At 38.7% G+C, this 17760-nt stretch overlaps 1 protein-coding gene across 1 annotated transcript; it reads right to left on the reverse strand.

The window, feature by feature from the left end:
* Positions 1 to 10717: 10717 nt before the first annotated feature.
* Positions 10718 to 12434, reverse strand: LOC122045570 (AAA-ATPase At3g28510-like). The gene has a single exon (XM_042605851.1). It carries the CDS (start codon positions 12351 to 12353, stop codon positions 10905 to 10907), a length of 1449 nt encoding a protein of 482 aa, XP_042461785.1. The 5' UTR covers positions 12354 to 12434; the 3' UTR covers positions 10718 to 10904.
* Between the last annotated feature and the right edge of the window lie 5326 nt (positions 12435 to 17760).

The following is a 17760-nucleotide window of genomic DNA, read 5'->3' on the forward strand; positions in this document are numbered from 1 at the left end:
ATTGAGAAGTTAAATGTTGCTGAGGATGAGAAGCGTTCAAATTCGTACCTATCAGATGGCTCTTTTGGGAACTCTGTTGACGCAATTCCTCCAATGGCGAATCATATCATGTGCATTCCTTGGGGCATGCAGTCGAAGTCGGCTCCTTGGGCACACGGTGCTAAGTATGGTGAGAAGCGAGTTTTGTGGATGATAAGGGTGTAAGATCCAACTATGGTGATCCTATAATTGTCTCTCTCAAGGAAGAATGTCCTGTCCTTTCTTCTGACATGAACACTCGAAGTTGCCTGACAATTACTCTTTCATTTGGAGATGAGAACTTCAATTCTCAGCAGGCTGATTTAGACTCTAAATTTGCGCAAAAGTCCTCAGAGAATGATAGATGCGTTGAGTGGAGGAAGAGATAATTGTGTTAGAGAAAGTGTTGATAGGTTCAAGGACCCTAAGGCCTCAAGTGTTGAATTTTGTTTTAAAAAAAATTATTTTCTTTTGAAAATTCAAATTATTTCTTTGTTTTTCTAATGCATATGTGTATGCATTTAGTCCCACATTGCTAAGCAAAGAAAGTTGGAATGACCTTATATATGGAGTCATTCCATCCTTGCTTAGCAAAGTTAGGTGGACCTACACGCATGCGCGGGTCAAGCCCAAATCAAGTGGGTTCGGGGGGTTCGAGCCGGAAATCCATAAATCGGGCGCGACGCACGTGATTATCGCGCGCAGGGGGGGTGCAAATCCCCAGCTCGTGGGCCTCGCACTTGCAGGCGACCCGATCTGTTTTTGTCAGTCTCTGGTATGGTTCGGTCTGAACCAAACCAGTTGGTTTGATTCTCCGATTCTGTTCGTTTTTGCTAGCCTCCGGACTCAAAAGGCGAAGCGACACTCCCGCGTGAGGAAAGGACGCAGGAGGCGAAACAGCGAAGCAGTGCTTCGAGTCTCTTCATAGTGAATAAAAGGGGAGGCGTTGTGCCTCTCTTATTCACTCAAGCTATTCCTGCTTTCTTCTCCTCTCTTCTCTGCAATCTGAGGTCTTTTTCTGGTTCCCGAGTTTTACAGTCCTGAGGCTTGGTCTGTGCGATCTGAGGTTGGGTTCGAGTGTGATGATCATCTTGGAGTGCACCTACGATCGTTACGAGTGGTTGTCGGATCTTGGGAGGATTTTACCGGAGAGCCTTTGCACCGTGGGACGGCGATAAATTCTCTAAGGACAGTCGGCACGCCGACGCTTCAACCCCGGATAACTATTTTCTAACCCTGCTATTTTATTTATCTGTTTATTGCATGCTAGCTGTTTTTGTGCAAATACATTACTGTATTATTGCTTATAGAATACAACATTCTTAGAGAATTTATCACCTAGCATCGATAGACATGATGAATGATAGGGTAACGGGACCTGATGAGGCTAGTGCCAGACCCGAGAGATTTTTTGGGCAAAACTTCAGACGTTGGCAACAACGGATGAAATTTTGGCCTAATACGCTAGGGCTATTCTCCGTTATAGAAACAGACCCTCTTTCACCTAATGAAGAGGAACCTGCCCGCAGTGCTGCCTTAGAGAGGTTTAAGCAAAGGGATTATCTCTGCCATGGGAGAATCCTGTCTGCCCTCTCAGACGCACTATTTGATGTGTACTGCTCAACATCTTCGGCTAAAGAGTTGTGGAAATCTTTGGATAAAAAATACAACTCTAAAGATTCTGGATTAGAAAAGTACACTGTGGCAAAATTCCTAAACTTCAAAATGGTTGAAGGCAAATCAGTGGTCGAGTAAACACATGAATTCCAAGTTCAAATTCAATGTCTTGTTAAAGGAGATATGCCATTACCCGAAAAATTTCAAGTCTTGTCTATCAACGAAAAATTGCCTCCGAGTTGGGAAGATTTTGGCATGACTCTTAAACATCGGAGAGGTAAAATCTCTCTAGAAGATTTGATGATTGCCTTAAATATCGAAGAAGAATATCGAAAGCAACATAAAAATGATGATACAAGAATGCCTATGGACTTTATTCCAAAGGCAAATGTAGTAGTCTCATCTGACAAGAAGAAATTCAAAAATCAGAAAATGAAGAACAAGATGAAACCCAAGCCAAAGGTTCAAAAGAAAAATGGAACCAAGCCGTGCTGGGCATGTGGGCAAATTGGACATTATGCCAAATTCTGCCCTAAGAAGAAAAACCAAAGCAATACGTCCAACACCATGGCACAAGCAAATGTCGTGACTGCTAGTGACGACACCAGCAATAGGTTTGTTACCTTCAAACCCGAACTAAACTTGATCTATCAACCTAATGAATGGTTAGTTGATACAGGTGCTAATGTGCACTGTTGTGCTGATCGCTCTGCCTTCCTTACTTATCAGGTAATTGAAGGCACTTCCGTGACCATGGGGAACCATTCTGCAGCCAGGGTGTTTGGGATAGGACAAATTGACCTGAGGTTCACCTCTGGAAAAGTCCTGTCACTGCATGAGGTGCATCATGTTCCAGCGGTCCGTCGGAATTTGATTAGCGGGTCAAAGTTAGTCCGTGCTGGTTATGAGCTGAACTTTAAATGTAATAAAGTTGTAATATTACATTTAGGAACCTTTATTGGAAAAGGTTACCTTAATGAAGGTTTATTTAAACTCAATGTAGAAAATGCTACCTTAAATAAATCTACTGATATTGGTTGTTCATATAACATTGAGTCTTATGATATATGGCATGACAGATTAGGACATGTCAATTTTAATACCGTGAAAAGGATGATGAACCTTGACATAATTCCTAAGTATGCTATAAATGATAAGAAAAAATGTGAAGTTTGTGTGCAATATAAACAAACCCGAAAACCCTTCAAATCAGTTGATAGAAATTTTGATATTTTAGAATTGATCCATACTGATTGTTGTGAGTTTAACGGTGTAATAACGAGAGATCATAAAAGGTATTTCATTACCTTCATTGATGATTACTCTCGTTATTGTTATGTTTATTTGCTGAAAACTAAGGATGAAGCTTTAGATAAATTTATGATTTTTAAATTTCAAACTGAGAATCAAACAAATAAAACTATTAAGAGGTTAAGGTCTGATAGGGGTGGAGAGTTTACCTCGAACCTGTTTCAAAAATTTTGTCAAGATACAAGTATAATTCACGAAGTAACTGCTCCATATAGTCCTCAATCTAACGGTATAGCAGAACGAAAAAATCGAACCCTTGAAGATATGATTAATTCCATGTTAGGCAATTCTGGGTTACCCAACTTCATATGGGGGGAGGCTCTATATACTACATCTCATGTGTTAAATAGAGTCCCCATGAAGTCAAAGGATAAAAACCCATATGAGCTTTGGAAAGGCCGAAGGACAAATTTGAAATACCTTAAAGTGTGGGGGTGCCTTGCAAAGGTACTAGTACCTGAACACAGAAGGAAAAAACTTGGTCCAAAGACCGTAGATGGTATCTTCTTGGGTTATGCTCAAAATAGTATTGCATATAGGTTTTTGATTATTAAATCTGAAATTTCTGGAATAGATGCAAATACTATTGTAGAACTTCGTGATGCTATATTTTTTGAGGATATATTTCCTATGAAGACGAGAACACCTCAGTCTATATCTGGTAATCCAACTAGAGATATATCTACTTCCGTAGAGGCCCCATTATCCGTAGAAGGTACACCGTCCTCAAGTCACTCTATAGTAGATGAATCTAGTAAGCATACAGAACTGAGAAGGAGCAAGAGGCAACGTGTGTCTACGGATTTAGGCCAGGACTTTATCACCTATAATATAGAAGGTGACCCTGTGACATATAGAGATGCTATGGCTTCTCCTGAAGCTAAACACTGGAAAGAGACCATTAAAAGTGAAATGGACTCTATTATCTCTAATGTCACTTGGGAGTTGGTAGATTTACCTCCTGGGTGTGACACCATAGGATGTAAATGGGTGTTTAAGAGAAAACTAAAACCTGATGGGTCAGTAGATAAATTCAAAGTCCGCCTAGTTGCTAAGGGATTCAAATAGAAAGAAGGGATTGACTATTTTGACACTTATTCTCCTGTTACCAGAATTACTACAATCCGAGTGTTAATAGCATTGACATCCATATATCATCTTGAGGTCCATCAAATGGATGTCAAAACGACATTCCTTAATGGAGATCTTGAAGAAGAGATATATATAGATCAACCTGAGGGACATGTAGTTTCTGGAAATGAGAATAAAGTCTGTAGGTTAGTCAAATCTCTTTATGGTTTGAAGCAAGCCCCAAAGCAGTGACACGAAAAATTTGATAGAGCTATGCTATCGTTTGACTTTGAAATGAATGACTCTGATAAATGTGTGTATGCTAAAATGAAAGGTGATAATTGTATTATCTTATGCTTATATGTAGATGATATTCTACTTTTTGGTTCTAACCTTTCTATTATTAATGAGACTAAGGCCCTCTTAAGTGGTAAGTTTGATATGAAGGATATGAGTTGTGCTAACATGATTTTAGGGCTAAAGTTGACTCGTTCAACTGATAGAATAGCAATTTCTCAGTCACTCTATGTTGAGAGAGTATTAGAGAAATATGGCTATAACCAAGTTAAATCTGTAGTCACACCCTATGATCCTTCAAAAACTCTCCACAAGAATAAGAGTGGTGTGGCAGTATCTCAATTAAGATACTCACAAATAATAGGTAGTCTAATGTATTTAGCAAATTGTTCTAGACCTGATATTTCTTTTGCTATATCAAAATTGAGCAGGTTTACCAGCTGTCCGGACAGAACGCATTGGGATACATTAGACAGAGTACTCAGATACCTAAAAGACACTATATCCTTGGGCTTGTGGTATGGGAGATTCCCTGCAGTCCTGGAGGGATATAGTGATGCTAGTTGGATAGCTGACACTGCTGAGTGTAAAGGCGTTACTGGTTATGTCTTTACACTTGGAGGTGGTGCAGTTGCTTGGAGGTCTGTTAAACAGACGATTATAACCCGTTCTACATCTGAGACAGAATTGTGTGCTTTGGATACCACAGTAACTGAAGTTGATTGGTTTAAGGGTCTTCTTTTTGAAATTCCCTTGATGGTGAAGCCAATACCTTCTATTTCAGTACACTGTGATAATCAAACAACAATAGCTCAGATTAGAAGCTCCAAGTATAACCAGAAACAGAAGAGACATGTACGAATAAGATTAAAGTCTATTCGTGAGCTAGTGTCTCTTGGAGTGGTGTCATTGGACTTTGTAAGTTCAAAAGATAATATTGTTAATCCACTCACTAAAGCACTTGATTCTGAGAAAATCAAGAGATCCAGTAAGGGATGGGACTGAGGTCTGTCCTGGTTTCATCTATAACGACAACCCAACCTATCTTATTAGAGATCCCAAGAAGTAGGTTCAATGTGGTATTAACAAGTTATAAGGGTGAAACGTAAGCATCAAATTGATTGAGATGTAATCTCATAGTCTCTTCCCTGGATAGATGCTTGACTGCTAGTAAGGATGAGCTTAGAAGCTCTTAATGAGTTCAAGGTCTTAATGACAGGATGCTCGCAGTACATCCTTGGAGAACTCACCTATGTAAATGTAACTGTGTGGCCGCATTGTGGGGGGTCTAGGCAACTCTCCTTAGCACTTATGAAACAAGATTCGGTGGCATGACCGTAATGCACCAACCCAGAAGAATTCAACCGTCACCCGTAATGAGTTGTTACCAATTGACTTTCACATATAAAAGGTTTAAGTTCAAGACTTAGTTCACTTCAAACCTATGTGAATAAGATTGGTGTACTTAGGTGAAAATTCAAACCGGAAGATATTTTCACTAAAAGCTCATTGCAACCAAGCTTCAGGACATATTTTTGTTTTCGACCGAAATGATTTGAATTTGTGGGGGATTGTTGAATATTGTTTTAAAAAAATTATTTTCTTTTGAAAATTCAAATTATTTCTTTATTTTTTGTAATGCATATGTGTATGCATTTAGTCCCACATTGCTAAGCAAAGAAGGTTGGAATGACCTTATATATGGAGTCATTCCATCCTTGCTTAGCAAAGTTGGGTGGACTTACACGCATGCGCGGGTCAAGCCCAAATCAAGTGGGTTCGGGGGGTTCGAGCCGGAAATCCATAAACCGGGCACGACGCACGCGATTATCGCGCGCAGGGGGGGTGCAAATCCCCAGCCCGTGGGCCTCGCACTTGCAGGCTAGCCTCCGGACTCTGAAGGCGAAGCGACACTCCCGCGTGAGGAAAGGACGCAGGAGGCGAAACAGCGACGCGTTTGTTCGCTGGCGAAGTAGTGCTTCGAGTCTCTTCATAGTGAATAGAAGGGGAGGCGATGTGCCTCTCTTATTCACTCAAGCTATTCCTGCTTTCTTCTCCTCTTTTCTCTGCGATCTGAGGTCTTTTTCTGGTTCCCGAGTTTTACAGTCCTGAGGCTTGGTCTGTGCGATCTGAGGTTGGGTTCGAGTGTGATGATCGTCTTGGAGTGCACCTACGATCGTTACGAGTGGTTGTCGAATCTTGGGAGGATTTTGCCGGAGAGCCTTTGCACCGTGGGGCGGCGATAAATTCACTAAGGACAGTCGGCACGCCGACGCTTCAACCCCGGATAACTATTTTCTAACCCTGCTCTTTTATTTATCTATTTATTGCATGCTAGCTGTTTTTTGTGCAAATACATTACTGTATTATTGCTTATAGAATACAACATCAAGTTCCCCCAATGTCGGTATTGGTTTGGGTCTCATTTGAAAACTCTGACTTGAAACTGGTGCCTAATTCTATGAATAATGATCTTAGCTTAGCCAATTCAGTGCCTTTCCCATGAGAAAGAGAAATTGATTCTATGGAGTCTGAGCAGTTGCAAAGGAGCAACACTGAACTAGCAGAGAGAACTATACCAAAGCCGGAACCGCTGAGACTGAGAAATGCTGCTTTAAGAATGAAAGAGAGGATGACTGTTGGATGAGCAGGTGTGACTGAGGCTGCTGTGAAACACATCCAAGATAAATGGAAGGAGGTAGAAGTTGTTAAGGTTTGAAGGCCCAAACTCTCTGAACATGAAGAGGACTCATGAAATTTTAGAGGTTAGTTTTTTCCTTTCTAAACCAACTATGCCATAGTGTGAGATAATTATAATTGTTTCTTTGGTACAGTTCCAGTGATCTTAGCCATGAAATATATGTGTTTTGATACCTAAGATCTATGCTTTATTATGAAAATGTTAGTTGACTTCAGCTAACGAAATTAGTGTGATGGGAAACAAAAAATGAATCAAAACATGCTTAGTGGATCAGAAACAAAAAATGAAAATTTGCTCCATGGGTGTCATAATTACAAAGAAGAAATTAATTAAGATATGTAGCATTTGAAGTAACAAGAATTAATTAAATTATCTTCTTGGGGCTTTAGTTGTGCCATTTAAGAATGACAGACATCAGATTAGATATCAATCTCCCTCTCTCATTTTTGCATGTGTGTGCTCTTATATCTGTATGTGTTTATCTTTGCCAGTGAATGATGGACCATCTCAACTTTCTGAGCAGCATGAATCATATTATCCTATCCTTGCTAGCAATTTTTTTGTTTGTCTTTCATCATGGTGAAAGTTGAAATGTTAATCTGCTATTATTTGGTTTGTCTATTTGTTGAAATTTTAGGACTTTAAAATTCATACTTATAGAGATTACATTGAGGTTTTATAGGTGTTAGTAGGGATCCTAAAAGTTGGCTTTTAAGATATATTTTATTTTTCAACCACAAGGTTTTCAATTGGATTTCTTCCATAGTCAGTCTTCTCCATATCAATGTTTATGTTAGATGGAAATATTGGTCATATTTTCTAGAAGATATCAGGCTATATGCGCTTCTCTCATTTGACAAATCAATTTCTGTGCTGTACTTTTCCATTTAAATGAAATCAGAAGTTTAATTTTTTAAAAAAATGGAATCTCTTTGTTTTTTCTTTTTTTGCTTATCCAACTTGATACAAGAGCTGATACCTAGTCAAAAGCCTAGATGGACAAGTATATGTTCAGCATATTTCTAGTAACTGACTTGACAGCTTGCATCTTTTACATTATCCTTCCTGCTTAACTTAGGAGCTAGAATTTTGATGTCATCCATGATATTCTACCAGCTCATTGTTCCTCATATTAGTAGTCTGAACTCGGAAGAAAATGCATAAAATCCGGGAATTGTTTAAAAAATCTTTATTTGAGTAATATTCCTTTTTGTTGTAAATGTCATAGATCTAGTCTTCATTGGTCGAAGAATCTTTTTATTAACACACAATGTCCTAACCTTTTCCTTCTTAAGCCCTTTTATTTGACATCTAAAATTGACATTTTTATAATCTCTACTGAAATATCAATATTTGTCCATTGGGGTAGGAGGAAACAGGCGACACCAAGGCTTGGCTACTGCTATTGTGAATTATGGGATAAAAGTTCCATTGCAAAAATAGCCATCAAACGCGGCATACCAAATACGTCTAATGGGAGAATAGCTGAAGAAATTAAGGTGGAGAATGAGTATGATATGATTTATATTGGTTTTTTTTTACTCTCCCTTATGATTATGAATTGATTAATTTGAAAAGTCAATTTGCTATTCTTCAAGACCTTATGATCAATATTTTTCCTTTCGCTGCTTCCTTTCTCTTTTACTCTGTTGGTTCACTTTACAGGCTTGATAATTATTAACTATAGTGATATAAAGGTGAAGCTTGATTGCTTTTAAAAGTTAAAACAACATGTGCAACAGTAGTGTCTGCAAACTATTCTAGGAAGATCCAATTATTTAAAAGTGAGTTATGATATTTTGTGTATCTTCCAGAGTAATTGTACTTATTTTCCATGTCCCCTTATATTAACTCCTGCCTCAGTACTACATGCCCTGATAATATTTTATTTTTCTTCTTTTTTGTGTAAATAATCAACTTCTGTTTGTCTTTGCATTATTTGTATCCACTGTAGCACTGCTCAAAGCTAATTGTTAAACAAAAATAACAGTCAATGAAAAAAAAGTGAGATCTGAAAGAATATGCAGAAATGATTCTCTTCCAAAGTGATCAATTAACCTAGAAGATGATGTGAGGCATAGATGGAGATTAGAGGAAACTTTATTTACTATAATAAAAAAATATTTTTTTGGATTTGAAGATTGCTAGTGATATATATTTTTATAGAGGTCAATAGAGGGATAAGATCCATGCAAACAATCCCAAATAGTCGGGACAACTTGGCTTGATGAAGATGATGTCATGCCAATAGAACATTTTGATTTTGAAAACAAGCTACTTTCAGTATGTAATGTTTACAAGTTGTGTTTGAATTTAACACTAGTACAAAATATGCCTGAATAATTATTGTATTCATTATCTGTATGGTTGTCTTAGCAATATGCTTGGTTGCATGCCAGATTATTTAACATGCATAAATTAGTAGTTATTTATAATTGTGTACATATAATTTTTAAATATGATGAAATATATTGATTACCAGAAATAGTAAAATAATTCTTAATTTCCAGTTTTATCTACAGCAATTGATAAGGGGGAGTACTCTTTTTTGAGCTCAAATCTTCTGTCCCGAAAATGTGCCTGTCCCTCTGTCCCAAGCAGAAAACGACAAGGTTGTCTCGTGCGAAACACATGACGCAGAGAACAATTAACTTTTGCCCCGAAAACTTCTTCGGCGAAAACCTCTTCGCGACTTGTCCCTCTGCCCTAACCTTCCTGTGCCCTAACCTTGTACCCACGGCTGATCGGTCTCGTGACCGATCAGTAACCACACAGTAGCTCTCTGTGGATTATCTGATCGATCTGGTGACCGATCAGTAAGAAGCGATAAGAAGCGATGTGATTCAGAACGGGATCGGCCTGTGGGATCGGTCTGTGGACCGATCCACCTATAGGCTGATCGGTCCACAGACCGATCAGCATCATCCCAGACCGATCAGGATGTGTCCTGATCAGTCCAGAGGGCTATGGATCGGTCTGTTGACCGATCCAGAATTCTATTTAATTCTGATTAGAAATCGAGAGTAATCTGCGTCACGTGTTTCGCACAAGACAACTTTGTCGTTTTCTGCTTGGGACAGGCACATTTTCGGGACAGAAGATTTGAGATCCTCTTTTTTAGGATGGCAAAAGGTGATTCATTCGCTCTTAGTTAGTCTGCCAACTTATTTTTAGATCAATACAAAAGAGATAAATCATGGATGACTATTAGCCATTAGTACAAATGATCAAGGTATAAGAAAAGGCATGATCAGACGCGCCAAGTTTTAATCCCAAGACCTCATATAACAACATCATATATCTCAATCATCGCACCATTTTCTTGAAAAGACGGGAGTACTTGCCAGGAACAAAGAGTATATTGTGTCCTATAGGGGTAATGATTTCGAGACACGTTCAATTAGAGAGGTTCCAGTAAAAAACGAAAAGCTGGCAACCATTACAGAGGACGATGAAGAAGTAGCTCGGCTGAGAGCATCAGCATCAGTTGCTGATGCCAAAAGTGATAAGGGTTCATTAGTTGCAGCTACACCAGATGTCATATTCTTTTCTGATATCAGGTCAATTAAAGGTCAGGAAGGCAGAGAAAGCTTTGTCTAAGCAGATCTTCCAACTGATATAGAGACTCTTACTGATGAAGAGTGCTCTTCTTCTTGGTAACCAGTGCTTTCTTTATTTTATTTGAAATGTTATTGATGTTACTGATAACAACATAATCTTATGTTTAATGCTAAAATATTTAGGGACAAGGGGGGCTTTTGATGGCACTGTGTAAAACATGCACTTGAATTGGAAAAACAACCAACTTGTCAAGATTCGAGTGAAGGTAAAAAAACTTCAACAAGTAAAGCACATTGCAATTTCTCTTTAATTTCCTTGGCATTTCTTTTTAATTTCCTTGGCATTCTCCTTGTATCTCCCCCACTGAGGCGGCCGCGGCCTCCTGCTTGCGCCGCCGCATCTCTATCACCACCTCGTCCATCGCGGCATCGGCGCCCTCTCCCTCCGCGTCGCACCTCATGAACACCTCCGCGACTTCGGCAGGGGTCATCTCCACCTCTCTCAGCAGCTCCTCCGCCTCCACCATCCGCGGGTGCTCCTCCCCCACCTCCAGGTAGTTCCTCGCCAGCACGCGGAATGCCTCCGGTCCACAGTAGGAGAGGTGGATTTTCCGGTCCATCCGCCCCGGCCGGAGCATCGCGGGGTCGAGCCGCTCCGGGTGGTTCGTGGTGAGGATCATCAGCCGCTCCCCCACGCTCGACGACCAGAGCCCGTCCACGAAGTTAAGCACGCCAGAGAGGCTCACCGTCGGGAACCCGGACCTGTCGCTCGCCGGCGTCGGCTCCTCCTCCGCCTCTCCTGTTTTAGCATTTTTTTCGTCCTGTTTGTTCTTCTTCTTCTTCTTTCGATCGGTCAAATCGAGCGAGCAATCGGCGTCCTCGATCACGACGACCGACTTGGGGGTGGTGGCGGCGAGGAGGCGACGGAGGGCGGTGTTGGAATGCACGGCCGTTAGCTCAAGGTCGTACACGTCGAACTCGAGAAGGTTGGCGATGGCGGCGATGAGGCTGGTCTTCCCTGTTCCCGGCGGGCCGTGGAGCAGGTAGCCACGCTTCCAGGATCGGCCAACGCGGGCGTAGTAGTCGCGGCGGCCTACGAAGCGGAGGAGGTCTCTCCTGATGTCGTCGCGGAGGGCGGGGTCGATGGCGAGAGTGTCGAAGGTGGAGGGGTGGGAAAAGGGGACAGGAGACCAGGGATTGCGGTGGCCGTCGCTGAAAATAGTGTCAGTGCGGTTGGTGAAGAGGCGGCGTTGGCGGGAGGCGATCTCAATGCGCTTCGCCTCCTTGAGGACGTGGGGGATGTAGAGCGAGCGGACGGTGTGGCGGTGGCGTCGGTGGAAAGTGAGCTCGAGGGAGTGGTTTTCGACAGGACGGGAGCTCCGGCCTGAGCGGCTGGAGCCGTCGGCTTGTGCGACGACGACGGACGCCCACTGGAGGGGGATGCCCTGGAAGGAGTCGTAGGTGGTGTGATAGCCGGGGAGGGAGGCGGCGGGGAGGAGCGAATCGCGGGTCTTGGTGAGGCGCACGACGGCGGCATCCTCGAGGCAGCGGTCTCCGAGGTAGGTCTGGGCGGCACCGTAGAGCTCGTTGGTGGAGCAGGTGACGTCATCGTACTCCTCGACGACGATCTTGGCGTCGTTGTCGAAGCGGGCCATGATGCCGCGCAAGAGGAGACTGATGAAGCGGTGGAACTCCGGCGGTAGGAAGTCGCGGTAGGCCGTCCTGAGGAAGAGGAGGGTGGCGAAAACAGAGCCTATGGAACTCCAATCCCAAGCCATTTTCTCCTTATTAAATTAACTCCCCCAACTCGCCACTCCGCCTGCCTCTCAGACTGAGCTGTGAGGAAGAAGAAGCGTAGGATATCTGTCAATTTATAACCAATTCGTTACCATATTTTTTGTCATTGAAAATTACGAAGAAATTAGTAGTGCAGATAACGTCAGTGCTGATTGAAACAAATAAATAAATTTAATGAAAACTACTCTATAATAATGTTGCATAAGTTAATTTTGAGATTATTATAGGGTGCTATTTTAAATGAGAGATGATAATGAATAAGAGGCCCTTATTTTATCTTAGCTATTGAAAAAAATTGCATGCACGGAAACAATTAATTGAAGCAAATAAAGCATACGTAATTATGAGTCTAGCTTTAGTATTTGCAAGGAGCTCAAAATGAATTTGATTTCTGACTCATCTTCCTACATCTTTTTTCTTACTGTCGACTTTATTGAAAAGCATCCATCGTCAATAAAAATATCTTTTTCCTTATAAATCATATATATTTTTAATATGAAATCTTATAATTTTAACCATTCTCCTCTCAAACAGGATTATAGAATTTTCTTCAAATATCAAGTCATTCTTGATCTGCTCAAGTCTCCTCTTGAGTATCAGGTCATTTTGACCTACTCAAAATCTCTCCTACTTTATTTAAAGTTTTATCTATATGATTTGATCTTAAATTATGACTCTAGATCATGTTTCTTTCGATGATTAATAAGATGAAGAGGAGATAGTATTCTTCCAGCTTTGGACGAAAATAAGATGGAAAACAATTACGAAATATTGATGATACTTTCCCGTGAACCTGAAAAGTGAAAAGAAATAGAAAATTAAGGCACACTGATGCTTTGCTATGGCATGCCATGAACCACACAAAAAAAAATTAAACAATCTATCTTGCATGAAGTGAAGGGTCCACTAGTTGTTATATGTGTCAAATAATTAATAATGGTGGTAACATATGGATAGATTCACTCTTAATTATAATGGTGCTTTCCCATGAACCTGAAAAGAAATAGAAAATTAAGGCACACTGATGCTTTGCTTTTTCCTTTATTTTTGACTTTGAGAATCTAATTATAATGAGAAGAGGAGATAGTATTCTTCCAGCTTTGGACGAAAATAAGATGGAAAACAATTACGGAATATTGATGATGCTTTCCCGTGAACCTGAAAAGTGAAAAGAAATAGAAAATTAAAGCACACTGATGCTTTGCTATGCCATGCCATGAACCAGAACAAAAAAAATAATAATAAACAATCTATCTTGCAGGAAGTGAAGGGACCACTAGTTATATGTGTCAAATAATTAATAACGGTGGTAACAGATGGATACATTTATTTTTAGTGTCTCTATTAATTCATCTTAGGATAAAGAGGTAAATCAAGAACGACTATTAATCTTGAGAATAATGATTAGCACTAATAATGCATTCTACAACTGATTGATGAAAGTTTTTTGTTTTTCAAATTAGTATTATTTTCGTGTCCAAGCAATAAAACGGATACCTATTAAAGGAAACTAAAAGATTATGCCGAAATTTTGAATAGAAAGCAGACTAGTAACTGTCACCCATTAGGTAGGAAATTGATAATGATTTCATCTTGAGGAAGTAAAATAAAACTCTAAACTATAAAGAACAAGAAAAATATGTAAACAATGAAAAGAGGTACGACAATTGGATGGTGCACTTTCAAATTGTCTTTGTTTTTTTTAAGGGTGAAATACCTCTAACCATGTTTTCTATTTAGTAGTATTTTACCCTTTAGATTTAAAAATAATATTTAATCCTCGTGTGACTAAAACTTAGATATAAAAAATTTTGTAAAAGAAAATTATCTCCTTATATTTTTTTTATTATGTGTCAATAATAATCTCATAAAAAAAATATATATTGAATTGATCTTTATATCTTTCAGTACAAATTGTCATAAAATTTATATATACATTAATATAAATAATAGAAAAATAATAACTTTAAAAGAAATAACTAGCCAAAAACTCATTCACTACTCTCACCAAATCAAAAAAAGAGTTAGAATTTTAAATTAATGAACCAAAATCAAATAAAAATGAAATAAAGTTCATCATTAAAAATCTTCTCATCATCATCAAATGTGACAAACAATGAATAAAAGCCAATTGTGTTTTTTTTTTTCCTTTTTTTATCATTGATCCTATCTGAAAGCTGAGGAAATGTGCGTTGGACACGGCTTTGCTGTTGACCTGGAGGAGATTTTGAACTGGCGAGAAGACGGATGAGCTAAGGCAAAAAGGGGCTCTAGGTGTCTTCTTCCTCTTTGCGCACACCAAAGAGAAAGCCAAGAGAATGTTAAAGTGAGAACCTGGGAGGGGTCCATAGTGCAGACACTCCGACGTTCAAGTCAATATAGTGGCAGAGCGAAGAATGGAGAAGACGATAGTAGTTCTGTAGTAAAAATATGTATATGTGCGCGTGAGAGCGTATTAAAGTGTATCTAGCTAACGGAGAGAACCCCTTTATATATCACTTCTCATAATCTCCGTAATTATGAGGTGGTAGAGAATGTCGAGTATCAGAAGTTCTCAAGTAAAGAAAGACATACAACTTGGTGTTGGATATGATTATCCCGATTAGGTGGATTTATTTGTAAGTTACATATGTGAATACAATCTAAACCCTTTAAAGTGATCTAACTTAGACTTATTGGGTTCGGTTGTTGAATGTAGATATTGTATGTGTAGAACCTTTAGTCCCGCATCTATTATCATCTATATGCTGATAATAGATGTTCAGTATATATATGAACGTATAGTTATGCATCTATTATTATCTATGGGCTGATAATAAATGTCCATTATATATAGGATTGGTCCCCAAGGGCTTAGGGAATCATTTTGACATAGTTTCTTGTTCCTTATTGACAAGAAATTTTACGGCGCCGTCATCCCTTAAGCCCCTTGGAAGACCTTCACTACAAAAAATGGCTGCGAAAAACGATTAAATTCAGTCAGTAATTATCAACGGAACATTATATTCCGTCGATAAAATTTAACGACCGAACACTTGTCCCGTCGGTAGAGAGTAAACGTAAGGTAATGGAAGTTGCCGACTGAATTTTATTCAGTCGGTAAATTGCCGATGGAATGAGTGATTCTGTCGGCGATTGCCGACGGAATAACTCATTCCGTCGGCAATTTACCAACGGAATAACTCATTCCATCGACAATATATCGAAACCGCTACTGTATTGTTCGATATTTTACCGACGGAATGATGTATTCCGTCGGTAAAATTTAATAAAACTTTTAAAAACCCCCTTTTATTTTCTACGTATCCTATATATAATTTTCATATAAATAAAAATCATCACAAATAATGGCAGTATAAACACAATTCATACATAAATAACAATCCATACAACATACTCACAACATTCAATAAGCTCACAACATAAAACTATCCAAAATACTATACAAAACATAATCATAATTACCCAAATCTCCAAATGATAAGTAGTCAAATACAAGATATTATGATCATGAATCGATGCAAATCTAATATATAACTCAAAAATTATAATATATAACTAATTTTACATATAAAAAATACCTGGATTATATTTTGGATATTCAATAATAGTGGTGATGGTGAATGTATCAATATGGACTCCTGAAAAATGTAATACAATTTAAGATAAACATCTAATAATATCCAAATAGAATAAATATATTTGATTTAATTAATGTATGATAAATTAAAAAAAATCAAGTTGCAGTTGAACATATCTCAGAAAAATCTAATCATCAGCAGGGTCTCGAGTCTCCTCTGACTGGGGTTGCTGTGATCGGTCTCATCTAGTAATGACTGCTCGCATTTGGGCCAATGTCTACTCCTGAGCAACCCACCTCTCCTCCCACCTCTGATCCATCGTAGTCATTTGAGTCTTCAATTCTTGATTTTCTTTTCTTAATAACTCCACCTCAGAAGAAGCAGAAGAGGAACTGGCACAACCTCTAGGAGTCCTCAAGCAATCAAATACCACCTTGGCCTGGGAGCCAAGGTTATAGAGGAGGAGTTCTTTGCCCACAATATTATAATAAATTTCATTTATTTGCTGGGTGGATAGATCCTGTGACTCTCCTCCCTCTACTGGAGGTTGAGATGCCTGAACAACCAAGTTCGGCTCGGCTTGGCTCGATTACACTCCTATAGATGAAGCTAAAGACAAGGATGACTATTCAATCAAGTTTTTTGTCATATTTTTTTGTGTATTATTTTTTTATGTCATATTTAATTGATAAAATTAGACCTTCTTATTCTTGTATTTCCTATATTTAAATTCTTTATATTTTTAAATCTATATGCTTTAGATTTTTACAAGAACTATTAGACGTATGTATCGGTATGTGGCGGAGAACAGATTTTGAAACAACACCATCTCCTTACTGCCTCCTAACGCGCCAAGACCAACGGCATCATCATCATCTCATACTAATCTTCTGTATTCAATAGTCTTCAGTTTTCGATAGTCCAATTTTAAAACTAGATCACTTGGCGGCAGCAAACCATTAGCCTTAATACACATGTGAATGAACCTGAAGGAAATTGGAAAACACCCTGTCAATTACAGGTCTCTCCTCTTAATACATTTTTGCAGGAATGCACAAAGCTCTTTCTTTCTGGTGTGTTATGCAATTGTTTGAAGGAGACAATTTTACAATCGTGCAGTATAAAATACTTTTTATTTTGTGTTTTGTTTTTCAACCAATGTTTATACAAATTGTCGGGAAAAGACAAGAATTAGGAGGCGAGTTGCTAATGATTTTCCTCACCGAACGAGTTGAATTCTATGAATCAATCTCTCTCTGCAGTTCTTGTATTTTAAGATAAGAACTAATTAAGAGAAAGAGCTGAGTTAGTAATTATTTGTGACAATGTAGAGATTTTTTTAATTCAAAGGTATTATTTATTTAGTCGGTAAATTAGAGAAAAATCCTCAATGGTAATCATAACTTTGTATGCAATCCTCATGCCTAAAAAACTTTGTTTCCATTCCCTGCATGCAAAGTGTTACTTGTTTCAACTCCCTCATGCAAATATTGATACTTAAATTGCCCCTCAGATTTTTTAGGTACAAAAAGTCCAAAATTGAGTACAAAAAATTTGAAAACGAGTATAATTCTTCTTAAAGTCAGTACTTTATATTAAAAATCGAGTATATTTTCTATCAAAATTGTCCCTCTTATTTTTTAGGTATAAAAAGTCTAAAAATAAGTATAATTTCTGTTAAATTCAGCACTTTACACTATAATCCAGTACTCTATACTAGGATCGAGTATATTTTCTATTGAAATTAACCCATATTTTTTAGGTACAAAAAGTCAAAAAAATGAGTACAAAAAGTTCGAAAATGAGT

The sequence above is a fragment of the Zingiber officinale genome, chromosome 1B (assembly GCF_018446385.1).
Source record: "Zingiber officinale cultivar Zhangliang chromosome 1B, Zo_v1.1, whole genome shotgun sequence".
Taxonomy (NCBI): domain Eukaryota; kingdom Viridiplantae; phylum Streptophyta; class Magnoliopsida; order Zingiberales; family Zingiberaceae; genus Zingiber; species Zingiber officinale.

What these genes read in the sequence shown, in the direction of transcription:
- LOC122045570 (XM_042605851.1), bottom strand. Translation starts at nt 12,353, where the DNA reads ATGGCTTGGGATTGGAGTTCCATAGGCTCTGTTTTCGCCACCCTCCTC.